Source organism: Monodelphis domestica, chromosome 3, assembly GCF_027887165.1.
Source record: "Monodelphis domestica isolate mMonDom1 chromosome 3, mMonDom1.pri, whole genome shotgun sequence".
NCBI lineage: Eukaryota > Metazoa > Chordata > Mammalia > Didelphimorphia > Didelphidae > Monodelphis > Monodelphis domestica.
In genome coordinates, this window is record NC_077229.1 from 45,575,791 (window position 1) to 45,603,290 (window position 27,500).

Below are 27,500 nucleotides of genomic sequence, written 5' to 3' on the forward strand. Positions count from 1 at the left end.
GACACAGGGATTTAAGATTAGAAAACACAACAGACTCGTCTAAGTGTTAAGAAGATGTGGATTCAAATCCTCCCTCTGAAATTTACTGTGTGACTGACTTTGGGGCACTTCGCTTAATCCGTCAGAGGCTTTGTTTCCTCATCAGTAAAATGGGGGATGACGATGTCCATGGTCCAGACCCCCTGATTAGGCAGTAGTCAGGATTGTATGAGACAGTAGAGGAAAAATGTTTTGCAAATTTTAAACCATTAAATAAGTGTCCATCATTATCCTACGGTTAACAAAGCCTGCTTTCCTTACTAGAAGTCTGTGAGGTAGAGGGCAAGGATTATTTGTCTTATTTTGCAGATGATAAAACTGAGGATGTCTCCCTCTCTTCTTGATGAAGGTGGGCTGCTATGGGGATGTAGCAGGTCTTTCTTTCGATTGTTTAAAACCTTTACCTTCCATCTTAGAATCAGTACTATGTATTGGTTCCAAGGGAGAAGAGTGCTAAGGGCTAGGCAATGGGGGTGAAGTGACTTGCCCAGGGTCACACAGCTAGAAAGTGTCTGAGGCCAGATTTGAATCCAGCACCTCCTATCTTTAAACCTGGTTCTCAATCCACTGAGCAACCTAGCTGCCCCAAAACACATCTTTCTTTCTTTTAATTTTTGTTGAAAGGGATAGCTTGTTGGATGGGGAAGTATTAGGCCTAACTTTGGAAATGAAGGCCAGGAACGAAGTAAAGATCTCAAAAACAACTACAAATTATTCTCCAAATAAGAAGTAACTTTTGGCCAAAGAAAGGAGAATTCCCAATCGGAGGGAGGGAGGGAGGGACGGGAGGGAGGGAGGGAGGGAGGGAAGGGAGGGAGGGGAGGGAGGGAGGGAGGGAGGGAGGGAGGGAGGGAGGGAGGGAGGGAGGGAGGAAGGAAGGAAGGAAGGAAGGAAGGAAGGAAGGAAGGAAGGAAGGAAGGAAGGAAGGAAGGAAGGAAGGAAGGAAGGGAAGGAAGGAAGGAAAGGAAGGAAGGAAGGAAGGAAGGAAGGGCAAGGAAGGAAGGAAGGAAGGAAGGAAGGAAGGAAGGAAGGAAGGAAGGAAGGAAGGAAGGAAGGGACTCTGACTCTGGCCCTAAATGCTAGAATCCCATCAGCCACTGGTCTGGTGCTCTTGACCCCTTGCCCCTCAGAGGCTATACTGCTGGGGAAGGGGACTTCCCTCCATAGAATTTAGAATAATAAAAGAAGAAACAGAAGAACCAGCCTCAGAATCCCTAGAGGAACATCCCTGCTTCAGGCAGGAAAGAGCGTGGCTGGAGTAGGGGTTGGGGGGGGTATCAAGGAAGGTCTAGCAGCAGGTCACCCCAAGAGATGCTGCCAGAGGGGGACACCCTTTGTCACTATGAACGCTTGGGCCTTTCTATCTAGTCACCTGCAGCTAAACTTCCTTATGTTTTGTCTCTCCCAATTAGAGTGTGATCCTTTCAAGAAGGCAGCTGGTGGCACCATCAAGACTGGAGTCAGGATGAACCACAGTTCAAATCTAGCCTCAGGAAATTACTAGTTAGGTGACCCTTGGCAAGTCCCTCTATCTCTGCCTTCTATTCCTCATGGGGATAATAATAATAGCATCTTCCTCTTTGGTTACTGTGATGCTCAAATGTGACGCTTAGGCACTCTAGAAATACTCATTCCCAAGGGTGACTCAGTGGCTCGGTGGATGGAGAGCCAGGCCTGGAGGAGGGAGATCCTGAGTTCCAATCTGACCTCAGATACTTCCTAGCTGGTGACCCTGGACAAGTCACTTAACCCTCATTGCCTAACCTTTACTGCTCTTCCGCCTTGGAACCCACCCTGAGTATAGATTTTATGATAGCAGGTGAGGGTTTAAAAAAAATCTAGGCAAGATATTGGGAAAGAAAAATGAGAAGATGGCCGGCCTCCCCCGTCCCTGTGCTGACAAGAAAGCAATCTGTGCTCTAAGCCAAGAGCTGAGCCACTGAACAAACTCCTTCCCCGGCCCTGGGCTCAGCTCCCACCTCAGCACTTCCTGGCCCATTGTGTGACTGGGGAAGGGACCACTCTGCTAGCTGCTTCCCTATGACAGATCTCACCGGAGCCTTCAAACAAGCCTGCAGATTAGGTTCTATCGTATTTTATTTACAAATATCCTCATTTCATCTCCCCAACAGCCCTGGAAAGTAAGCGCTTTTATGATCCCATTTACAGTTGAGAAAACTGAGGCAGCCAGAGACTGACCCAGAGGGTCATGCGGCTATCTTGGGTGTCTGAAGCTGAATCTGAACTCGGGTCTTCTTCCCCGAGAACGGGGGCTGTCCAGCTGCCTCTCTGAACCCCATTCCCCGTCTATTTCCTTTTCTAAGCATCTACTCTACTACGGATGTCCGATGAGACTTTGTGTACAGAACCGTAAATCGGTATAAAAACACTCGTGATGGATGACTCTGGCTTTGCTCGCTCCACGGCTCGAGCTCGCCGGGATGCAACTTCAGGACTCACGTGTGAGCCTGGAGAGGGCAGAGCCAAGCGTGGGATGCCGGCCCTTTAAAGAAAGGCAGGGGGCAGGGCTGCTGCAGCTGCGGGGATCGCGGCTCTCCCCTTGCCCACCCACCACCCGCCACCCCCCTGACGTCTCTTTCCCAGCCCTCCCTCCCCACCTCCCAGCTCGATCGCCCCTTGCAGCAGCCCAGTTCGAGATGGGCCTGGGCATTCTCCCTCCTCCGGGAGACAAAAGCCACTCGCTGATGCAGAAAAATCAAGCGGGGACAAATCAAAGGCTCGATCGGAATGCATCAGCCTCCTCACAGGTGTGACGGACACCCCCAAATCTGCAGACACCCCGGGGACTGCCCGAGCCCGGCACCTCCCCTGGGACCCTCCCTTTCTCCAGAGCCGCGGATGATCCGAAGGCTGATGGCCCCCCAGAGCCCCGGAGGACGGCCACTCCCCGGAGTTTTGTCCCAGTGCCCTCCTCTGGGAAAAGAAGCCTTGGAGTTGGGGCTCCCTCCAGCGGCGTCCCCCCAGGAGCTCCCTTCCCACTGGGGCAGACGGACGGACTTCCCAGACCCCCACCAGCACTCACCAATGAGCATTGATTCTCTCTGGTACTCCGGAGTGAGGTGGGAACGCTGGGTCACGCAGTGTACGTATCTCTCCAAAACATACCAACACATCTCATAGTAGAAAGGGTACCGGAATTTGGCTTGCACCTAAGAGCAACACCCGGTGGGTGGAGGTCAGTTTCCGGAGGAGTGAGCAAGGGGGGAGGGGGTGCGGGAAAGGGGGAGCAAGAGAAGTTTACAGCAGAGGGGCCCCCTGAGGCATCATTTTCATCATCTGAGCAAGAGCATGAATGGTGTGGGGAGGAGAGGGAAGGCGGGTGGGAGGGAGGGACTGGAAGGGGGCCAGATGCCAGCAGCATACACAATGAGGCGGCTGGGGGGGATAGCATCCTTTAAGGGTTCCCTGATGTGCACAACCGAGGAGGAAAGAGCCGGACCCAAGGCCCTGGGGAGCGTGGGGGGGGGGGGCTCATGAAATGCTAAAACCCCCAAAGGGTTGCCCAAGCGCTCCACCCCAGGGATTCACCTGGGCTACTGGCATTGGGTGGTCATAGCTAGCCAGGAAGTAACCGTCCCAATCCCAGGGGATCAAATGATATTTTATGAAGGCTCCCACTCGAATCCTTTCTCCCTAGCCCGCTGGCAAAAGAAGGAACACCCCAACCCCGAGCAAAAAAAGGGTTGCTTTTAAATGTTTCCATTTTCTTTAAGTCTCAGATCCTATGTTAAATGGACCAAGTTAGTACCTTCCCTCTGTCCACCACGGCTCATCCCCTAGAACTCAGGACTTCCCAGTGGGGTTCTGTCCAGGAACTCAGCCAGAGGGATTCACTGAACTTCACTACGGCTTCCTTTTTTTATTTCTAAGGACTGAGGGGATGGGATGGAACAGGAGAGCTGGGGGGGGGACCCCAAGCCCTGTGGCCAGGCAGGCAGTCTCTATGAGGTGAAGAGAGAACCTGGGAGAACCAAATGCCCCAGAGCAGCTACCTCGTTTGGGTTTTGCCAAGTCGATACTACCACGAGGATGAGAGGCCAGGGAGAGCAGTGGAGGAAGGGGAAAGGGTATCATCCACCTCCCAGGATTTCTCTCTGCCCCAGGTGGTCTTTGTATTTCTGGACCTGAACACCAAACTCCCCTCCCCCCCCCACTCCCTGCCAAGTCCTACCATGTGCAGGGCTAAGCCAGCAGGCTTGGAACAGGAGGAGCAATGGAAGTTTCCTTCCCTGTTAGAGAAAGGCTTTAACTTCTACTCCTCCAGCTGTGTGCCAAGGAGAGGGGGTAGAAGACCTTGAGAGCAGGTGAGGAGGGGGTGTCCATGATGGAGAGAAACATGCCAGCTCTCTACTTACTACTTGTGTGACCTTACCCCAGTCACTCACTTCCCAAGGTCTTTGTCCTCATGTGTAAAATGAGGGCTGGGAAGAGAAAGACTCTGAGGTCCCTTCCAACCCCACTTTCCCATCTCTGGGCCTCAGTTTCCCTATTTGAATAGAGGGGTTGGATTAGATGACTTTGGAAGCCTTTTTCAGTTCTAGACCTAGGATCTAGTTCTCCTGTGTGACTCTAGACAAGTCATTTCCCTATTTGGGTCTCAATTTCCTCCTCTGTAAAATAAGATTAGACTGGGTGGCTTCTGAGGCCCCTTTCCGCTGCAGAGCTAAGATCCAAGCCTCGTTCTCCTCTCAGGCAGAGACAACATTGATGGGGCTGCCAGACAATGACTCCACCAGAGTCACTTGGCTTTAACCTGACCAACAAAAGGGGCTCCAGAGCATGGAAGGACTTCTGCATTCCTAGGAACCTATCACAAAATCTCTAAGAATCTACAACTCAATCAGCGTAGCTAGACCCTCCACAGACACAAAGACGACAACGACAACTTCAACACTGAGTGCCTAAGAATCAATGTGGCCAAAAAAGAAATCAACCTCACACCCAGATTTTCGATGAGTTTAATTAGCCTTGGTTGCCACAGGTCTCAACTTAAAAAGTTTCCTAGCCCACAGGACTGAGGATGCTCAGCTAGCATCACCTCTGGGAATACAGGACCCCAGGCAGACCATCATGAGGAACTGGCAGGGAACCAACACTAAGGGAATAGAATCCTCCATCTCTCCTAGGGATAACTTCCCGAGGACCCTTGCTAAACCCACCTGAAAAATACCCTGCTTGGGAAAACCTATGAAATTTCCCCTGGTTTAGGTACGATCCAATTCCAGTTCTGCCTCCTTGAGAGTTGGGGCTGGTGGTTTCCCTTTCTGGGCCTTAGATCGCTCCATCCATTTACCCTGCTATTTCCCTGCCTCTTGCAGAATGCTACGGAATGGAATGAAATTCTATTGATCACATAAGCCAGGATGTCTCTCCATCTCTCTTTCAAACTGTTCTTGCAATGTCACTGGTGTAGCAAATGCTTGGTCAAGAACTCCCTCTACCAAGGCCAAATCATCATTTTTCTACTTAACTTATAGACCTGGAGTTGCCTGGGACATCTAGAAATCAATTGTCTAGCTCAGGGTCCCACAATCAATAGTCATCAGAAGCAAGATTTGAACCCAGGTCTTCCAGGCTCCACAGCCAACTCTCTATCTCTTGTCATCATGCCCCACTGGCTCTCTGGAGCACTTGGTCTTTGCACTGAAATTCCTTTGAGGATGTGGTGGGGGAAATGCATTAGGTTGGGTCATGATCAAGTCAATTTGACAGTTCTATTTTCTTTCCTGAGCTGCCCCAATTTCACCTGGGTAAAAGCCTTTATTGTTATATTTTTATTGGTATGTCAATTATCTCAGGGTTTGGGGAAGAAAAAAGGGACTTGGCTAAGGGAAAAACTGGCCCTCCTGTGACTGAGGGTCTGTCGGGTCCTTTGAGAATTCCTCCCCAACTCTTAAATTCAGGCCAGGGCCAGACTAGATCCCTTTATTACCTCCCAATAAAATGGAAGCTTTCATTTTTAATCTCTACCTCCAGCACCCAGGACAGCGCCTGGCTGCTTGTGGAAAGAATTCTATTCCCATTCGGTTGCCTCCCTAACCCTACCTAATAAGGCTGGCTATATTCCCTCCGCTCCTTTTTATAATGCTCTGGGTCAACATGCCATTGGCCAGGCATCATCACACCCAAATGTCTTTCTAGATTAAAAAAAGAAAAAGAAAAAGAAAGATAGAAAACAAAACAAAACAAAAAATCAAAAACTTGGTCATGGATCAGGAGGGAAGGAAAGATCAATCCTCCCCTCAGCTGCTGAACCTTGAGGGAAATCAACTGGGTGAAAACAGATGCTAACGAAGGAACTCAAAAAATAATAATAATAATAATGATGGTGATGATGATAATTTTTTTTTTCCAAGAGAGCACTGCAGGAAACAAAATTTGCAAAAGATTTGACTTACAAACAGAGAGTCGCCTTCCACCCTTCGCCTTCAAAAGGTTTCAGCCACATGCCTGGGGATATTAAAGACAGCATTGCTCAACATTACTGGGTGACAGATTCCAGAGCCTCACCAAATTTCCATGTTAATCGAATGTGAATAACAAGGCAGTCACAGGCCTCAAGCATGCAGTGCTCCCGAACTCTCTCAAGTTGGTCAAGGTTCAAATTGAGTTCCTTCCCATTGATCTCATTGCTAACCCAGACATTTACTAGAGAGGCCCAAAGCTGCACTGGAAATGAGTGAGCCAAGGCATTACGAGGCATAGCAGAGGGCCTGGGAAGTCCTGTCACTGGCTGATACTTCCCTCAGCATTCCTAAGTGTCAGGTGGTGGAAAAGCCCCAAATATCTGAAGTTGATTGGGGGACTGGTTTTCAAGTTATCTTATTTGGGGGAGGAAAAGGGGTGGGGTGCTTTTTGGTTCTTTCTCCTGGAAAAAAAATGGGAGTTTGGAAGCAGTCAATTGGAATGAAATCATTTCCACGTTTAAAAAGACGGCAAAGTGGTTTCCAAATAAAGAGTGCCAGCTTTGGAGTTGGTGACCTGAGTTCAAATCCTGACATTGACCAAACTAAACCTGTGCTTCTAGGCACAAGGCAGGCAACATAATATAGTGGAAACTTTATTGATTCTACAGTATATAGACCTGGGTTCACATCCTGCCTTTGTCAGTTTCTACCTATGGAATCTCAGGAAAGTCATTCCAAATCTTCGACTGTTTCCTCATTGGTACAATGAAAGGTTTGACCTCTCTTAGGACCCTTCTAGACCTAATGTAATAATTCTACATCATTCTCTGGGCCTTAACTTCTTCATATATTGGACCAAACACAAAACTAAGATCCCTTCCACTTCTAAAATTATGATTCTGAGTTAATTATTTAACCTCTCTGGGTCTCGGTTTCCTGATATGCAAAAATCAGTTGTACTTAGATGACCTCCAATGTTCTAAATTCCAGTTGTTAAGTTAGTGCTTAGCAAAGTGCCTGGTGCACATTAAATGCTTAGTAAATGTTTGCTGACTGACTGAATGATGATTTATTGATTCCCAAAATTGATCATCGTAAGTCATCTAACCTCCACAGGCCTCAATTTCCTCAACTGTTAAATGAAAGGGTCAGAGTAGATGGCCTCTAAGGCTCCTTCTAGCTAAACCTAGGACCCTAGGTCTTTGAACCTTTGCCTGTCCCAGTTTCCTCATTGGTAAAGTGGGGTATTTGGGGGTGTGTGTGAAGGATTCTAAAGTCCTGTCCTGCTCTAAATTGCTGATTCTATGATCCTAGAAGCCTTGGTTGAGGGGACACTAGACAGATTGTCTGATGTTAACTCTCCTGGACAACGCGCAGGCATTTTATTCTAGAGACATCAGAGTAAGGAAAGGAAAAAAGAATCCTAAGAGAGACATCTAACCACTGAATGATCACAGGGATGCTTTCTGGTACAGTGATATGCTGATGAGTATCACAAAGGAACGATGCAACAGCTCTAGACGTTTCCTTAAAGCATCCTACAATGAACCCATGGCTACTCCCAGTCTTTGGAATGCCTTAACCCTTTAGGAGCCATCAAAATGTCTACCTGCTTTGGGCCAAGCCAAGTTAAGTCTTCCTTGGTGGGGGAAGGGAGGAAACAAAACATTACTCCGTTTGGAACCTGCTAAGAAGGAGAAAGGAGAAAATGGCGGATCCACTGATGATGAAACTCAAGATTCCAGGGAACAGAAACAGTGTGAAGCTCTCCATCTGCACGGGACTACCTTATTGCCATCGGTTTCTCACAACAGGTCCAAACAAACATGCTCAGTTGGGTAGCACTCAAAGGATGAGGATCTATCCGTTTCTCGGCAAGCCCAAGAGGGCTGACTGAGGGACCCTGGGCTGGCTGCTGAGAAAATGTCTTTTGTTCTCCTGGCTGAGCCAGTGGGGGCCAAAGCAAGCTTAGTCAACAGGCCAGCCAGTTCCTTACTTTCTGTCATGGGACTGGAAAGTCAAAGAAAAACATTATTTCACCCCCTTCCCCTTTTACTAAAAGAGGAAAGAAAACCACAAGGCTTAAATGATGCCTGTTTACCTCTGTTCCCCCACTAGCAGGGGTCTCTCATCCAAGCCACAATGGGTTGGATTTTTTTTTATTACTCTTGAAAAATTGCTTTTAAACGGCCATAAGCTTCTTTACAAGTCTTTTAGGGATAGGAAAAATGAAGCCAGAGTGGGCACGACAAGGATATTCCGCATTTTAGCTGACTCTTAAGAGCCTGTTAGCCTCTCTCCCCATGGTCTTTTCCCTTGTCTTGATTTCCAAGACATAACAGGTTCGTTGCCAAATCCCTCCAAAAAGCAGAAATCAAAGAGGATGTGCCAGCTTGCCAGTGAGAGGTGGCCTGCCCTCAATGCCCTGCTGGGGTGGGCAGAGGCAAGTGGAGAAGCCCCGTCCAGGGACAGTGACTTTGTTCCGGGATCCCACAGGGACTTCACCACTCTTTCATCGTGCTATAGGTTTATTATTCCTGAGGCGCCTTGTTTCCCGGTTAAGAGGGGGAGCGGGCTTACAGATAAAGTGATGGGTAGGAAGAGCAATGAGTAGTGGCAGATGACAGAGGTTCTAATCCCAACTCCAATCCCTGCTCCTCCTTGGACGCCTTATAAAAGGTGTGACCTTGGGCATGGGAGCCCTACTTTTCTCTCAGGAAAATAAGGCAGATGGAATTAAAGGAACACAGACAGGGGCACATATTCAGAGCACAGACAGACCTCACAAGTCCAACTAGTCCAATCCCCTCATTCGCAAGATGAAGAAACCGTGGTCTAAAGGAGAGATCTGCCCAAAATCACAGGGGCAAAGGGATATTCGCCAAAGTCCCTTTCCTATGAAAATCCATTCGCCAAGAAGAAGAAGTAGAAACAAGACTCCTCAGACCCACTTCCTGCCCACTGCAGAGAAGAAGAGGCGTAAGTTCAAAAGCCTTTAAAATTCCCAGTTTAACTTACAGGTTTGTGAAATGCCTGGAAGATCACAGGCATGGGCTTTAGCTCCTGGCTATTGGCCTGTAAACAAAATTGGTCATTTCTTACAGGGAAGAAAAGGAACATTTGGGCTTCGATCCCCGACAGAACTTAGCCCAGTGAAAAGAGGTTCGATGGTTTATTTGAGGGGAGTTTTTTTTTTTTTGACAGGGGGGAGAAGCAGGTCAGGATATCCAGAATTGTGATTTTGCCATCTCTGGAACTTCCAGTGTAGAAAAATCCCCTCCACTTCCACAGATGGGCAAAGCCCTGAACGTAAGATAATTATGTGGGGCAAGGAGAAGTTTCTCAATTTGTGCAAAGGGAGGCAGCCGATATGCGTCAAAGGTCAGTCTGGAACCTCTATCCGTTCTAGGGGAAAGGCAGGGGAAGCTCCAGGACAATGGATGGTTCTCACTATCCTCTCCTTGGTTCCAGAATCCGACACTGACCTGGGTGAGGACAAGGGATCACGTTCCCAATTCACACGACACCTTTTTTGGCTTGAAAAGCCCTTTTTTGGGTGAAAGAGAAGAAAGAAGGGGAGAAAAAACCCAGAAAGAGAAATCTGCTGGGTGATATTTTCCCTTTACAAGTACCTAAAAATAGACCAGAGTCAGTGGAAGCCTGTGGCAATTACGGGCGACAAGTATCGAATCTAATGTCTCCCCCTAATTACTGCATGTATCTAAATAGGACCCCAGTGCAGTGCAGTGAAATGAGTGCTGGGCTTTGAGGCAGCAGAGACCTGGGTTTGAATCTTGACTGTAACACAAGCCGTGTGTGTGACCCTAGACAAGTTGTTGAAACTCTCTAAACCTGAAGGACCTCATCTGAAAAATAATGGGGGTCTCTAGTCCCTTCCAGATCTAAACCTACAATTGTCCCAAGAAAAATCAGTGTCTCCCCCTCTCCTCCCTGCTCGCCGCCCCGACACACATCCCAGGAAACAGAAAACCAGGCTGGATGTCTAGGCTTCCTCCGGACCCCCTTAGTGGCTGAGAATGCAATGAAATTTTTATTAATTTCCCAATTCCAAAGGCACGAAGTTGATCAAAAGGAAACTGAGGATAGAGGCTGCTAGATGATACAGTGAATAGAGAGCTGCCAAACTGGGGTCAGAATGATCTGAATTCAAATTCAGCCTCAAGTCCTCACTAGCTATGTGATCCTGGGTAAATCACATAACCTCTGTTTGCCTCAGTTTTCTCAACTGGAAAATGGGGATCATAATAGCATATACCCCCCACAATCTCTCTCAGTGCCAAGAATAACAGACAGGATAGAGTAAGGGTATTAAATAATGAATGTCTCTGGGGCAGGGTCCTCTTCCCCCACTCCAGGGTATCATGACTCAGTCTCATTTTCTTGGATTGGGGAAGTAAAGAAGAAGCAGCTAGGACCTAGCAGAGTATATAGAGCACTGGGCTTAGTAGCAGGAAGATGTGAGTTCAAATCTGGCCTCAGACATTTACTAGCTATGTGTCTCCAGGAAAGTCAACATAACCATAATTCCAGAGGACTAATGATGAAACATACTATCTACCTCCTGAATAAAGGGGTGAGCGTCTCATCACAGATTGGAGAAAGATAGATATGAGGAGAAACGGAAAGATACAGATCTAGATAAAGATACGACAAGGCAGATAAAAATAGAAATAAAGACAGATACAGAAAGATAAGCCTATGTATATATGAAAATATATAATAGATTTAAATGTTTATATATACAAAAATATGTAAACAATATATATGATATATAAATATATACAAAAATATATAAACAGGTATAAAAATATATTATATAAATATATAAACCATTATATATATAAACATATACATATATTTATTTTATTTTTAAACCCTTACTTTCTATCTTAGAATGAATGTTGTGTATTGGTTCCAAGGCAAAAGAGCAGGAAGAGCTGGGCAATGGGGGTCAAGTGACTTGTCCAGGGTCATCTGAGGCCACATTCGAACCCAGAACCTCCTGTCTCCAAGCCTGGCTCTCTATCAACTGAGACACCTAGTTGCCCTCATACATGAGTTTACTTTTTTTCCTTATAGATATGGCAAATGTGGAAATGGGATTTGCTCAAATATACGTGTTTATAACAGAGGCTTTATTCTTTCCTTCTTAAACGTCGTAGTGGGGAAGAGGAAGTTAGAGGAAAGTGGGATGGAAGGAGGACAGATTTTTGCTGACTGAAAAAAAAACCCGTAAAATTTAATTTTTTATAAAAAAAAAAGAAATAAGAGGGAGGCCGAATGCCTGAGGAATGAGTACTCTGAGGAAGGAGAGTGGCTGCCAATCTCATCAGCTGATGGGGTCACTAGACCCTCGAGGAAAGCCCCAGAGCCAGAGCTCAGGGAATTCCACTTGTTCTAATTATCTGTGTTACCTTGGGCAACTCACTTGTACTTGGTCCAAAGCCTGGAGTTGGAATAATTGACTGAGATATGTTATCTCTTAGTTAAGGTATCCGACTAAATTGGCATGGGGCGAGGGTTGAACTAGATGGCCTCCAAGGACATCTCAGTTGAAAAATCTGTGATTTCTTAATTTTAATTACTTTTTGAAACCCTTACCTTCTGCCTCAGAATCAATACTTCCAAGCCAGAAGAGCAGTCAAGGCTAGGCACTGGGGATTAAATGATTTGCCCACAGTCACACAGCTAGGAAGTGTCTGAGGCCAGATTTGAATCCGGGACCTCCCATCTCTGGGCCTGACTCTCAATCCACTGAGCCACCCAGCCTCCCCCTGAAAATCTGATTTTTTGAGAGCAGAAAGACTCAAAGCCCAGAACTGGGAGACAAGACAGTCAGGTTCCCTAGAAAAACACAAAGTAGTGGGAAAGAAGCCAGGAGGATGAGTTTGTGCCTCAGTTTCCCTAGGGGGTTCTTTTAATGAGAGAGAGACAGGAAGGCCCAGGTGGCCCTCTTTCCTGTGGGTCATTTCCTTTTTGACGAGGGGAATTTTGCTGCCTAGATGAATAGGAACTTGCGGAGGGAAGGGCCCCACTGCTGGGCCTGACCTCAAGTGGACATCCCCGTGCTGTCACGCGATCAGCTCTGGAGGAAGGGACAAGGAGGTCAGCCGGTCCAGCAGAGAGGACCTGAAGGTTCTCCTCCATGCCCCTCTGAGTGTCTGGAGCCAGGGCCCCGAAGAAGGGAGAGAGAAAGGGGGCTCCTTACCCGGGTCCTGTCCTCTATCTCATGGATGCGCAGCTGCATGGGCACATTAAAGCTATGCAGGATGTTTCCGCCGAACACCAGGGAGTCTACGGGCGTGTAGACAGCATGGATCCAGCCTAGGGAAGGAAAGGGGGAGGGCAGTGAGCGCACAGTCAGACCAGCAGAGATTTAGGACTGGGAAGGAGTCCTCGAGGCCGTCGAGGGTGGGCGATGTTCTCGTTTGACATATGATGGAACTGAGGCTAGGGGACGTTAAAGCCCATCCCCCAGAGCAAGGAAGGGGGCTGAACTGAGATCTGAACCCAAGACTTCCTGACTTTACCTCTAGCTCTGTACCCACCAAAACAGCTGAGGTCTCAGGGCTCTTTACTGTCTTAGAAAGTACTGAGGAGGGGGCACAGCTAGGTGGCTCAGTGGATGGAGAGCCAGGTCTAGAAATGGGAGTCCTGGGTTCAAATCTGGCCTCAGACACTTCCCAGATGTGTGACCCTGGGCAAGTCACTTGACCCCCATTGCCCAGCCCTTACCACTCTTCTGCCTTGGAGCCAATACACAGTATGGACTCCAAGACAGAAGGTGAGGGTTTATTTATTTTTTTTATTTACTGAGGAGGGGGCACAGCTAGGTGGCTCAGTAGATTGGGAACCAGGTCTGGAGATGGGAGGTCCTGAGTTCAAATGTGACTTCAGACACTTCCTAGGTGCCCTTACTACTCCTCTGCCTTAGAACAAAGGCAAAGATTAAAAAAAAATTACTGCAGACCCCTTCGCCCTTCCAAAGTGATGGAGTTTATGTGAGTTATGCCCATCGGTATAAAGGAGCCAGTGGGAGCATTTGTACCTTAGAAATCAGCAAATGCTATCAAAGCAGGGTTAATATATTGTTTGGTTGATGGTTTAAACTTAAGAAAGTGATGGGAAAATGTTAACAATGGAAATGAAATGTAAAAGGGTGTCAGGAACATATATTTTTTTCCCAGAGAGGCTCTAGTTAAGTATTTCCCAACACAGTTCTGGTTATCTATCAATATTTACCAGATTAGAAATTTAAATGTCTCAGAATTATTATGAAAATAATTTTAGCTGTACAGACCACCCCGCTGAAAGGGTATCCTGATGCCACATTCAGAACTGCTGTGCCACCGCCTCCAACAGGAGGCCCCCTTTGATGTCCCCTGGTTGGCATGGAGATGTTCAGGTGAGCAGAGGCAGTGAAAGACCCACTGAAGCAGTCTGGGAGGCTGGGCAAGGAGGTGACAATGAATGGGAAAGAGACTAATATGGAAGGGGAGGGAGGGAAGGAAGAGAAAGAGGGGGAGGAGACAGAGAGGGAGAGGGAAAAAAGAGAGAGAAGGAGGGAGAAAGACATAGAGAGGGAGAGAGTTAAAGAAACAAAGAGAAAGAAGAAAGGGAGAGAGAAAGGGGGAAAGGAAGAGAAAAACAGGGACAGAGGGAGAGGGTAAGGGAGAGGGACAGAAACAAGAGAGAGGAGAGCAGGAGAGGGAGAGAGAAAAAGAGAGAGAGAAGGAGGGAGAAAGACAGAGAGAGAGGGAGAGTTAAAGAAACAGAAAGAAAGAAGAGAGAGGGAGAGATGGAGGAGAGGGAGGGAGAGAAAGAGGGATAGAAGGAGAGGGGAAAGGAAAAAGACAGAAACAAGAGAGGAAAACAGGAGAGGGAGAAACAGAAAGGAGGGAGAAGGAGACAGAAGGAAAAAGTTAACAAGACAGAAAGAAGAGAGAGGGAAAGAGAAAGGGGGAGAGGGAGACAGAGAGACAGAGGGACAGGAAGAGAGGAAGGGAGGGAGAGAAAAATGAGGAGGAGGGAGACAGGGAGGAAGACAGAGAGAAACAGACAGAGATAGAGGCAGAGAGGCATAGACACAGAAACAGAGATGGGGAGAGAGGGAGAGTGGAGGAGAGAAAGAGAGAAAGGGAGAGGGAGGCAGGGAGGGAGAGAGAGAGAGATAGAAAATGAGACAGAGGGAGAGATGGAGAGAGACAGAGAAAAATGAGAGGGAGGGAGGGAGGGAGGGAGGGAAGAAGAAGAAGAAGAAGAAGAAGAAGAAGAAGAAGAAGAAGAAGAAGAAGAAGAAGAAGAAGAAGAAGAAGAAGAAGAAGAAGAAGAAGAAGAAGAAGAAGAAGAAGAAGAAGAAGAAGAAGAAGAAGAAGAAGAAGAAGAAGAAGAAGAAGAAGAAGAAGAAGAAGAAGAAGAAGAAGAAGAAGAAGAAGAAGAAGAAGAAGAAGAAGAAGAAGAAGAAGAAGAAGAAGAAGAAGAAGAAGAAGAAGAAGAAGAAGAAAGAAGAAAGAAGAAGAAGAAGAAAGAAGAAAGAAGAAAGAAGAAGAAGAAAGAAGAAAGAAGAAGGAGGAGGAGAAGAAGAAGAAAGAAGAAAGAAGAAGGAGGAGGAGAAGAAGAAGAAGAAAGAAGAAGAAGAAGAAGAAGAAAGAAGAAAGAAGAAGGAGGAGGAGATGGAGAGATAGAGAAAGAGGAGAAGGAAGAAGAAAGTCAAGAGACAAAAAGTAGCTATAGCCCCCCAGAGAAAACTCCAAGGCAAGCTGCTTCCCTCTTCCAAGCTACTGTCTCTAATACTATCTCCCTCCCAGTACCCCCCCCCCACCTTATCCCAGAAAGGTACTGGCTGCTTCCAAGCCTAAGACTGCCCTTCACCAGTCCCAAGCCTCCTCAGAGTCACTGAGGCAGGGTTAGCTCCCCAAAGGCAGAACCCAGGGGATGGGGTCCCCTGTCCCCTTGGACTGAACTGCAAGCAGTTTCCTCCTATGGAAAGGGACTCGGGGTCTCACCCAGAACCAGGGTGAGCTGTCTGACATCCCTGGACAATGGAGCAGAATCTCCCTAATGGACACTGGTATCCAATGGTCTAACATCTGTAATGCGCTTTGCAATCCGTTAAGTGTTATATAAAGGCAAGTAACCGAAATCTTCAAAGTGCCTTAGAAAACCCTAGGAAAACCCCATGACCACTGCAGCCCTCCTGGTTTGAATCCATTCCCCAAACTAGCAACAATGAGGCTTAAACCACACTGACACAGCACTCGAGGGTTTGCAAATCACATGCAGACCCGGCCTCACTGGAACCCCTGACAGACCCCTTGGGGGTAGCTATTGTCCCCATTTTGTTTACCTGGCCACAGAGCTAGCTCTGGAGACAGGATTTGAACCCAGGTCCTGGGCTCCCAGATTTCCTGCTTTTTCCTTGCAGGTCCCTAATTTGCCTTTAAGATTTGCTTTTTCAGGTCCTTGCCAAGAGCTAAATCCTGGGCTGTTTGCTCAGTGCCTATGTATGGTTTTTGTTTCTCTCAGGAGGAATGGAAGCCTTGGTTATTATGGTAGATGGAAGCAAGGTTTCCCAGAGTTCACTTCCCTGGCCACTTTGTCCCACTTGTTGGACATTCAAGGAAGCACTGAGCCACAGAACTGGGCTGGGAACGAGAATTCCTGGGTTCTCTTCCCAGTGCTAACTTACACCATGTTACTGCCCCAGCCAGTAAGAAGTCAGGGTTCCTGGAGGCTCAGCATCCTACCTTGACTGGCTCATTCGCTCCTTCTTTCAGCCTCCATTTCCCTGATCCCCACCTATGAAATGGGGAGAATAATCCCCATGCAAATGAGCGGCGGAAAATGAGCTCATTGGTGAATGACGGGCAGGATGTATGATTTCCTTTGTCTAAAGAGGGAACTCCAGTCACCAACACGGGTCAAAGCCCCCTCTGCCTGGAGCGACGTGAGGGACACAGCCGGAATGTGTCCCAAGTGGAACTTGAACCCAGGTTTCCTGATTTTTTTTAATCTTATCTTCCATCTTGGAATGGAGACTAAGTATTGATTCTAAGACAGAAGAGCAAAAAGGGTGAAGCTACAGGGTTCAAATGACTTATCCAGGGTCACGAAACTGAGACATGTTGGAGGTCACATTTAAATCCAAGTCCTCCCAACTCGAAGCCTGATGATCCATTGAGCCACCTGGCTGCCCCCAGCTTTCCTACCTTAAGGAATGCTCTCTACCCACCAACTTCAACACAGGAAGAAGATCAAATTATTCCAAATAATGGGGCCATTTGTATCCAGCTCCACTCCCCTGGAGAGTTGAGAAAATGCATTTCCCTACCCTCTCTGTAGAGACAATAATATTAATAATAACAGCTGGCAAAGGGCTTTACAAATATTATCTCTACTGATCCTCACAACCATCCTGGGAGAAGAAGGTGCTGGTATTCCTTTCATTTTACAGAAAAAGAAACTGAGGCAAACAGAGGTGGAGTGACTTGCCCAGGGTCACATAGCTAAGAAAAATCTGAAGCTCGATGATGAACTCAGGTCTTTCTTGCCCTAACAAGTTTCCTTAGTGTAAGTTCCTTACAATGATGACATCACGGAATTGGGTAAAGACTTAAAAATCAGTAAGACAAAGAGGGAGGGGGAAGGGTCTGAGGGTCACAGGTCTCTATCTAGAAGGGTCCTCTATAAGATTTTACAGTCAGGGAACCTGAGGCCAAAAAGAATAAGGAACTTGTTCAAAGTCTCAAAGGTTGGTAAGGAGCTGATCTGAGATTTGAACCCTGGTTTTTGGCCTCTGAACTCCACTACACCATACTGGAGAGTGATGAGATGAAGGGAGTGAGGAAGGGAAGGGAGAGGGACAGAAAGAAGGAAAGGAGGGAAGGAAGGATGGATGGGAAGAATGGAGGCAGAGAGGGAAAATTGGAAGAAAGGATGGAAGGAAGAGTGGGAGGGAAGGAGGGAGAAAGGAAAAGAGGGAAGGAAGGAAGGAAGGAAGGAAGGAAGGAAGGAAAGAAGGAAGGAAGGAAGGAAGGAAGGAAGGAAGGAAGGAAGGAAGGAAGGAAGGAAGGAAGGAAGGAAGGAAGGAAGGAAGAGAGGGAGGGAGGAAGGGAGGAAGGGAGGGAAGAAAGGAGGAGGAAAGGAAGGGACAGAGGGAGGGAGAAGGGAAAGGAGGGAGGGAGAGAGGAAGGGAGGGAGGGAGGAAGGAACGAAGGGAGGGAAGAAAGGAAGAACGAAGGGAGGGAGAGAAGAGAGGGAGAGAGGGATGAAGGAAAAGAGGGAAGGAAGAAAGAAGGAAGGAGGGAGAGAAGGAAGGAAGGGGGGAGGGATAGAGAAAAGGAGGAAATAACGCAAAAGGAGCCTTTTCCTTCCCTCAGTCTAGGCTCCTGGACTTTCCTCCTTGTTCCTCCGGAAGCCTGGGATAGCCTTCCCTGCTCCACGGAGGCTCCATAGCTGGGTCTCAATCACCGAGGCTTCCCTCCCCAGTCCCAACATCTGCTCCGATGTTTAAATGTTAGCACTGGGAGGAAACCAGTAAAGGGGCATGAATAACCCTGATGGTTTCCTGAGCCATTCACAAAAAGCACTGCTGCTGCCCCGTCCCTCCCTCCAGCCTCTCATGGCGCCCCAGGAGGGCCACAGAACAGGTGTTCCAATACCGCCAAGCTGGTTGCTGAGTTCGGGAAGCTGGCAAATGCCTCCTGCTTGCGGACGGGGGCCATGATACATGTGGGAGCCATAACCCCCACATATAAATCCTGAGCCCCTCGAGGCAAACTGAGCTGGGGAAGGGAGGATGAGACAATAGACAGATGCCTGACAGCAGCTGCTGGGTGGGGGGAGCTGCTGCTGCTACAACCTGGCACCAAGTCTCACTGGGGCCGGAGGGCCATGGCAGTGGAGGGAAAAGAAGATCAGGACAGCCTGTGGGATCGCCTTCCTTCTTCACACCTTGACAGGAAGCAGGTTAATGGAGCAGAGAAGAAACTGCATGGCTGAATCCAAAGGGGAAAGGCACATGATCCAGTGGAAAGGAGTCAGAAGACCTGGGTTCAAATCCCACCCACCCCTCCCATTGATGCTTGCTGCCTGTGACCTTGAGCAAGTCCAGCATTCCCATGGGCATTAGTCTTTAAAATGAGAGAATTGAACTAGACAGCTTTAGAAGTCCTTTCTAGGTCTAGGTCTTAAGATCTGATGGTCCTATATCTGCCCATTTTACAGATGTGAAAAACTGAGGTTCAAAGTAAAGAAGGGAACTGGCTCAGTGGCTGGCAGACACAAATGCTTTGGGGATGGATAGATGGCCAAATGAATAAACAGATGAACTGTACGAGGTCACAGAGACAGCCAATGCCTGACTCCCCACACTGGAACTTCCCCACATAGCCTTTAGCACCTGGTAGTCAGCAAGAGCAGGTGATTTTCCCTGCCACCATTTCTCCCAAGATATAAAATCATTGTAACATTCGACGTCCCGTGCCCTCAGGCTGAAGACAGGGCTTCTTCCTTCACCCCATTTTCCGAATGGCCAGAGTGCCACACTGACCTCCAGAAGGCACACTGACGATCCCAGGGTTCAAATCTATGTCCACAGGAACAGCAGACACAGAGTAGAATTCCAAGAGAATTGTTACAGGATCTCCCCAAGTCCCCAAAGCCCATATCCTGAAAACTGAGAAGCAAATTCTACCCTTTTCTCTGGCCCTTTATCTGCATCTGGGGGCAGCTGGGTGGTTCAGTGGATTGAGAGTCAGGTCTAAAGACAGGTGGTCCTGGATTCAACTCTGACCACAGACATTTCCCAGCTGTGTGACCCTGGACAAGTCACTTCACCCCTATTCCCTGGCCCTTACTTACTGCTCTTTTGCCTTGGAACCAATACACAGTATAGATTCTAAGACGGAAGGGAAGGGCTTAAAAAAAACCCACCCTTCATCGGGTTCCTGCCCATCTGGCATCTGACTTTACTCCCACCTGCTGGAAAACTCAAGGCTGTTTGACCGAGTCCCATGTTTCTCCAACAGAGAAAAACTGCCCCTCCCGCAACATCATTTCTAACCTGGCTCAACTCTTATTGCCAAAATACACCACCCCCAGCCTCCAGAACTGTACCTTGACCCAAATCACCTGCAGAAGGGGAGAGGAGGCAGGGAAGCAGGCCCACAGTGCTGCCTAATGGGCTGGAAGAGGAAGTGCCAATGTTTGTTCTAGTTCAGGGAAAGTAAAGAAATAGGAGCTCGTCACCTCCAGGGTGTTGGAAGGACCCTGAAATCTGAAAATGTCAGAGCTCAGAAGGGGCTTAGAACAGGGAGTGTCAAGGGTAGGAGAGGGTTTAGAACAGGGAATGTCACAGCTGGGAGGGGGCTTAGCACACAGAATGCCAAAGGTAGGAGGAAACTTAGAACAGAGAATGTCAGAGCTGGGAGGGGGCTTAGAAAAGAGAATGTTAAGAGTTGGGAGGGGGCTTAGAACAGAGAATGTCACAGCTGGGAAGGCGCTTAGAACAGGGAATGTCAGAGCTGGGATGAAGCTTAGAACAGGAGATATATGGGGTGACAGGGGGCTTAGGACATCCTAAGAGAGAAAGAATCTTAAACATCATTTAATCCAGCTTCCCCTACCTACAGGAGGATCTTGGAGTAAAGAGAATATCACTTGCCCAAGGATGTGGAAGAACTAATGGCAGGGCTAAGACCAGAAGTCGGGCTTCCTGAGCATCTCTTATCAGAACTCTTTTGCAAACACCAAGTTTCAGAGATTCAAAGAACGTTGGTCCCAGGAAGCCTTATAGAATATACCACGATGGGCCAGTGGATGTTTTTAACTCTCCCAAAGGGAGGCATCTTCTTTCTGGTTTAGTCCCTGCCCCTGGAAGCCCTTCCTAATCCCCTCCATGATCTTTGACAACCAAACAGGCCTTAGAACTGAGCTGAGTCACCATCAATAACTATGTGGCAAAAGTGAAATAGAATAAGACCTTACTACTACACCACATACACAACAGCAGAACAAGAGTAAGTCTGCTCTCAACCTTCCTTTTTCAGTCCGAGCCCCAGGCACCAACCAGAACAGAAGAAGCCTCTCATCCTAATGAAATAAGCTCAGACAAACTGCCTAGTGACCCACAGATAGCCCTGGGGTTGTTAGAAACTGAACCCTCTTTCTCATGAACTAATCTCAGAATTGGGAGGGATCACTATCCCCATCTACTACCCCATGCAGAAATCCTCTAAATATAAGAGATCATCCCAGGAGGTTACCCAACCTTCCTCTGTTTAACAGGGAGGAGGAGGGGGGCAGCTAGGTGGCTCACTGGACAGAGAGGCAGGCCTGGAGATGAGAAGTCCTATGTTCAAATATGACTTCAAGACACTTCCTAGCTGCGTGTGATCCTGAGCAAGTCACTTAACCCCCATTGCCTAGACCGTAGCAATCTTCTGCCTTGGAACTGATAAATAGTATTAATTCTAAGAGAGAAGGTAAGGGGTTAAATATAAAGAGCTGGCCTCAAAATCAGGAAATCCTGAGTTCAAATCCTGCCTCTGAAACAGACTGGTTGTGTGACTTTGGTCCAAGATATTGTGCCAATAGGCACTGTTAGAGGAAGCTTCTACCCCCACTTCCAGAGCATCTGATCTAATTCATTTTCTCTCTCCACCCCCCCCCCGTCTCTCTCCCCCTTCTCTCCCCCCTCTCTCTCCCTTTCCCTTATTTCCTCTTCTTCTCTTCTTTCCCTCTCTGTCAATTAAAAAACAAAAACAAAAAAAAAACCCTTTCTGTATTGTAATAACTCTTTAAGATAGGAGGGCCAGAGCTAGGCAAATGGGGTTAAGTGAACTGTCCAGGGTCACACAGCAAGGAAGTATCTGAAGCCAAATTTGAACCCAGGACCTCCTGTCTCCAGGCCTGGCACTTTATCCACTGGGCCACCTAGCTGCCCCTGCATCTGATATCTCTTAATTCAAATTTAATAGTCACTGGTACTGATATGGTCCTCACTGTTTTTTTGTGTGGATGATGTTTTTTTTTTTTAACATTTATATCCTCATTGAACTACATCTTATTCCACTGAAGGAAGCCGCCTCACACTCTCCATCCTTCTCTAATCTCCCCTGTCTTTGCTCCCAGACTGCCCTGGAACAGCTCTGGGGACACTCCTCAGATGCTGAATTTCTACCTTGTAGATGATAATATTCTCATGGGCTCTAAAAAAGCCACCCTCCCCTCTCATTCATCCCAGACCCATTCATCAGAGCAGAAATTGAGGAGTAGGAGGGACAAGTACCAGGCCTGGAATTGGTAAGTCTTGGGTTCAAATCTGTCCTAAGACACTTCCTAGCTCTGTGACCCTGGGCAAGTCTTTCAACTTCAATTGCCCATCCCTTACCACTCTGCATTAGCCTTGATTCTAAGACAGAAGGAGGCACCAATCCCCCCTAATTCTAAGAAGGGGAGACTGAGGAATGGAGAGGAGAAATTATTTGCACAAAATCACATAGAATTTGAACTCTGCTTCTCTAACTCCAAACCTACTTCACCCCACTTGCCTCCCAGTTCCCAAAAGTCAGGGAAGGCTCCAGGAACATCTGGAGACAAGAATAAAAGCAGAAATATAACACCTGCCCCTGAAAAAAGACCCGAGTCAAATAGCCCTCTTGGACAAAAGGCAGCCGCAGTCGTCACGGAGTTGCAGGATATTAAGCAAAGTTCATCCAGAACTCCCCAAGAAATTCCCAGGGTTCCATCAGTGTTCAGTGCAGTCAGTTGGGCATTCTTCTTGAGGGGAGGATTTTATAAGACACAAAAATAAAAAACAAACCCAAGAGACTAAGAAGAACCCAGGATGTCCCTCAGAGATGTTCTTCACTGGCAAGAAGCTGGAGGAGGCAGCGGATGAGCCAGGAAGTCATCTCAAAGGATGGGGAAGACCACTAGAGGGATAACCACAAGTCCTAGAAAGCCCCCAGCCCAAGGCGGGCCACTTACCGGAGGGGATAAAAAAAGTGTAGCCCTGTGTCAGCTCAATTCTTTGGCATTGTTCAACGCGGTCTCCCAGGAAGATGTCGCTTTGTTTTCCTGAAAGTACCCACTCTTCATAGAGTTCCAAGTTGTGCAAGGTTGGAGGAATCAGCCAGAAGATCTGAGAAAAGAAACGAGTCCGTCACAGCTGAGCCTCACCCAAAGCTGGACCCTCCAACGGGGGCAGGCATGGGTAGAGATTTGCACAGAGGAGACGGGGACCTGTTTGGAGAAGAGTCACCCAAGCTAGGTGGCTGCCTAGAGTAGATGGCTGTGAAAGACTCAGATGGTTGAAAGACCTGGGTTTAAACCTTGGCACCAATTATCCAATCCTATTACTTCTAGTCTCAGTTTCCCCAGCTCTAAAATGAAGGGGTTTGTGGAAAGGAAACAAGAACAAGTTCAGAACTTGTTCTTGTTTCCTTTCCACAGCTTGGACTCAAAGATCTCCAAATTTCTAGGATCCTATGAACAATATATAATGCTACTATGGATTCTCCCATGAGACCTCTAAAGCGGCCATGGGCAGCAACTTCTGGCAGCTGGCACTGATAGTACAGTAGACCGAGTGCCAGGCCTGGAGTCAGGAAGACCCAGATTCAAATCAAGCTGTGTGACCCGGGGCAAGTCAATTAACCTCTGTTTGCCTCAGTTTCCTCATCTATAAAAGAGGGATAATGATAATACCTACCTCTTAGAGGTCAATGTGAGGATCAAATGAAATTATATTTCAGTGCTCAGCAGAATGTCTGGCACATAATAGGCACTTAATAAATGTTTATTTCCTTACTCCCAACTCTATATCTATAATCCTTAATAAAAGGGACTGTTTGTTTTTTCTTTGCATCTGTCCCCAGCCCCTAACACAGTGCCTGCCACAGAGCAGGTGATTAAAAATCTCACTTGCCTCACTTACCACCACAGGAGGTAAAAATTTTCGGTTTTATTACTCCATTTTACAGATGAGGACATTGAAGTTTGACATGGGTAAAATGACTGACACAGTAGTTAGGGTTCAGTGGTAGGATTTGAACCCAGGGCTTACCTGCTTCCAATGCCAGACCTCTTTTGACTATAGCAAACTCCCTCTCTAGTTAACTGGGACTCCCTCAGGTCTGAAATCCCAGGGCTCCCCTGTTCTAGATTCTGCCCTGAGATGAAAGGGCTCCTGTGGGATCTGAATTCCCATGGTTTCCCGTGTTACGTGCACTTGCTGTGGCATTCTTCTTGGAAAAGGGGAGGGGGGCGGGATTTCATAAGATACAAAAATAAAAAATAAGATTAAAAAAAAGCAGCTTCTGTTTATTCAGTAGGAAGAAAAACATCTGGAACAGGGACTATAGCAAAGGCTTCCTCTCTGCGCTTCTAACACACACGCACAAACACACATTCTCTCTCTCTCTCTCCCCCCTCTTTTTCTGTCTCTGTCTTTGTATGTCTCTCTCTGTCTGTCTCTTGTCTCTCCTTCTCTCTCTTCTCACCTCTGTTTCTCTCTCCTTCTCACTCTCTGTGTCTCTCCTCTCTGTGTCTCTCCTCTCCCTCTCTCTGTCTCTGTCTCATCTCTCTTCCTCTCTCCTTCTCATTCTCCCTCTCTCTCCTCTCCTGTTTCTCTCTCCTTCTCACTGTCTCTCTCTCTCATCTCTCCTCTCTCTGTCTCTCCTCTCCCTCTCTCTGTCTCTGTCTCATCTCTCCTCCTCTCTCTCCCTCTCTCCTTCTCATTCTCCCTCTCTCTTCTCTGTCACTCTCTCTCTTCTCTCCTGTTTCTCTCTCCTTCTCACTGTCTCTCTCTCATCTCTCCTCTCTGTCTCTCCTCTCCCTCTCTCTGTCTCTGTCTCATCTCTCCTCCTCTCTCTCCCTCTCTCCTTCTCATTCTCCCTCTCTCTTCTCTGTCACTCTCTCTCTTCTCTCCTGTTTCTCTCTCCTTCTCACTGTCTCTCTCTCTCATCTCTCCTCTCTCTGTCTCTCCTCTCCCTCTCTCTGTCTCTGTCTCATCTCTCCTCCTCTCTCTCCCTCTCTCCTTCTCATTCTCCCTCTCTCTTCTCTGTCACTCTCTCTCTTCTCTCCTGTTTCTCTCTCCTTCTCACTGTCTCTCTCTCATCTCTCCTCTCTGTCTCTCCTCTCCCTCTCTCTGTCTCTGTCTCATCTCTCCTCCTCTCTCTCCCTCTCTCCTTCTCATTCTCCCTCTCTCTTCTCTGTCACTCTCTCTCTTCTCTCCTGTTTCTCTCTCCTTCTCACTGTCTCTCTCTCTCATCTCTCCTCTCTGTCTCTCCTCTCCCTCTCTCTGTCTCATCTCTCCTCTCTCTGTCTCTCCTCTCCCTCTCTGTCTCTGTCTCATCTCTCTTCCTCTCTCTCCCTCTCTCCTTCTCATTCTCCCTCTCTCTCCTCTCCTGTTTCTCTCTCCTTCTCACTGTCTCTCTCTCTCATCTCTCCTCTCTCTGTCTCTCCTCTCCCTCTCTCTGTCTCTGTCTCATCTCTCCTCCTCTCTCTCCCTCTCTCCTTCTCATTCTCCCTCTCTCTTCTCTGTCACTCTCTCTCTTCTCTCCTGTTTCTCTCTCCTTCTCACTGTCTCTCTCTCTCATCTCTCCTCTCTCTGTCTCTCCTCTCCCTCTCTCTGTCTCATCTCTCCTCTCTCTGTCTCTCCTCTCCCTCTCTGTCTCTGTCTCATCTCTCCTCCTCTCTCTCCCTCTCTCCTTCTCACTCTCTCCCTCTGTCTCTCCTGTCTCTCTCTCTCTTTCATCTCTCCTCTCTGTTTCTCTCCTTCTCACTCTCTCTTTGTCTTTCTCCGTCTCTCCTCTCTGTCTCTCGATTGTCTCCTCTCTGTGTCTCACAAAGACAGACACTTATCTATTTGATCCTTATTTGAATCCTTATGGGTTCAAATCTCACGGTGCAACCAACTGAACATGGGAGCCAAAGCACACCTATACAGATACATTCACTCAATTGTAGAAACAGAGAAAGAAGTCCAGTCCAACCCCTTTATTTTGTAAATGAGTCAACAGGACTCAGGTGTAAAGTGGTTCACCCAAACAAGGCCAGGACTGGACTCAGAACTTCTGAATCTAAATTCAGAGTACTTTCCCTTAACCTCTGACCCAGAAACAACAACAAGAACACAGAGTGCTTTAAACTTTATGAAACACTTAAATCAGTCAGCAAATTACTTCAGACTTTCTGAATCTCAATTTCCTCATCTATACAATGGGGATAACCACAGTGCTTGCTTCCCAGGGCTAGTTTGTCTTCTCTGTTGTAAGCTCTCAAAGGGCAGCAAAATGTTTCTCTCTCTTTTTTAAACTTTGTATCTCCACCTCTTATTTGGTGGCTCTAATGTGATACTGTATAGAAAGCATTTTTTTAACCTTAAAAAGCTCTATTAACTTGGGGAGAGAACTACAACGACAACAATAGTAATAACAACTGGCATTCATAAATTACTGGAAGATCTATAAAGGGCTTTTACAAGTACCATCTCATCTGATCGTTCATAGATTCTTCAGAAGGCAGCCATATTATTTATTCCCATTTTACAAATGAGGAAACTGAGGCAAACAGAACATGAGTGACTGGTCCAAGATCACATTAATAGTTAACATTTGTTTACTGTATTCCAGACTGTATAATTATTATCTCATTTGATCCTCACCAAAACCCTGAGGAGGTCAGTGGTATTGCTTTATCCCCATTTTACAGATGAGGAAACTGAGACAGGCAGAATATTGGGGACTGGCTAGAGTCATACTGCTAGGAAGTAGCTTTCATGAACATAATCAACCCTCAAGCTACCTCTGGAAACATTCTGTTCACACTCTTCTCTCCTTATGTTGTCTAGCTCCCTGGGAAGGTTATGTCAACTGTCCCTAACCCCAACCTATATAATATAGCAGACATAGAAACGAGGAAGTCCAGGGGAAACTCATAAGATTCTTCCCAGGGGTTGGAAGAGGCCTGAGATGAGGTCTAGTTCAACCCTTTCAAACTATCGAGATAAGGAGACTTACCCCAGGTCACACAAGGATTAAGTGGCAGAGGCAAGATTTGAATTCAGGTCTTCAGATTCATAGTCAATTAACTCCAAGTTGTGGGATCCCTATCAAGTTCCTTAAACCTGACCTTTTTTTTTTACCCTTATCTTGTCTTAGAATAAAAAATGTATATCGTTTCCAAGGCAAGAAAGTAATAAGGGCTAAGCAATGGGGATTAAGTGACTTGCCCAGGGTCACCCAGCTAGGAAGTGTCTGAGGTTAAATTTGAGCCCCAAACCTCCCATTTCCAAGCCTTGCTCTTAATCCACTAAGCCACCTAGCTGCCTGCCCCCAAAGCTAAAACTTCTGATCTCAATCCATCAGCCCCAAGGAGTGGGTCAAATCAAAAGAATCCCCTCAATCTCATCCTCTCCATGAAGCCAAAAAGCCCAAGAAAAAGGGGAAAGGAGTAGTGGGGAAATACCTGCAGGGCTAATAAATGACCTATGACCTGGGAGGAAGAAGGGAATACAGAGAGGAGAGGAGAATCACAGGAACTAGAAGGGCCTGGGGAGAACATCCCATTCAATCTCTTATTTTTACAAATGAGGAAACTGAGGCCCCCAAAAGATGAGCATCTTGTCCAACGTCACACAGCTTGAAAGTGTCCACAGGTTCATAGGTTTAATAGCAGAAGGGACCCTAGTGGCCACCTAGTCCAACCCACTCATTTTGCAGGTAAGGAAACTAAAGCCCAAAAGGAGAAACTGACTTGACCAAGGCAACAAGGCAACAGGCAGTGACCATGAGAAGTCAGGATTAGAAATCTAGGTCTATAAATTCTAAACCAAGTATCCTTCCAACTCCAGATCCAGGCTTATGGGGGGACCCTGGCATGAATCAAGGAGATCCTTGCCCCAATTCACTCACCTTCTTCCCCCGAAAGACGTGGTACCAGACAGAAGTGCCTCCAAAATCAATATGGAAGTCTGTGAAACAGCCTTTGACGCTCATCAGACAGTAC

At 47.2% G+C, this 27,500-nt stretch overlaps 1 protein-coding gene across 1 annotated transcript in view; it reads right to left on the reverse strand.

Moving 5' to 3' along the window:
* Window positions 1-27,500, reverse strand: part of KDM2B (lysine demethylase 2B) — a 134,396-nt gene that overhangs the window by 52,363 nt on the left and 54,533 nt on the right. Inside the window, 4 exon segments of the mRNA XM_056821794.1 lie at window positions 3,083-3,209; window positions 12,697-12,812; window positions 22,479-22,632; window positions 27,407-27,500. Coding sequence (XP_056677772.1) covers window positions 3,083-3,209; window positions 12,697-12,812; window positions 22,479-22,632; window positions 27,407-27,500 — 491 coding nt within the window.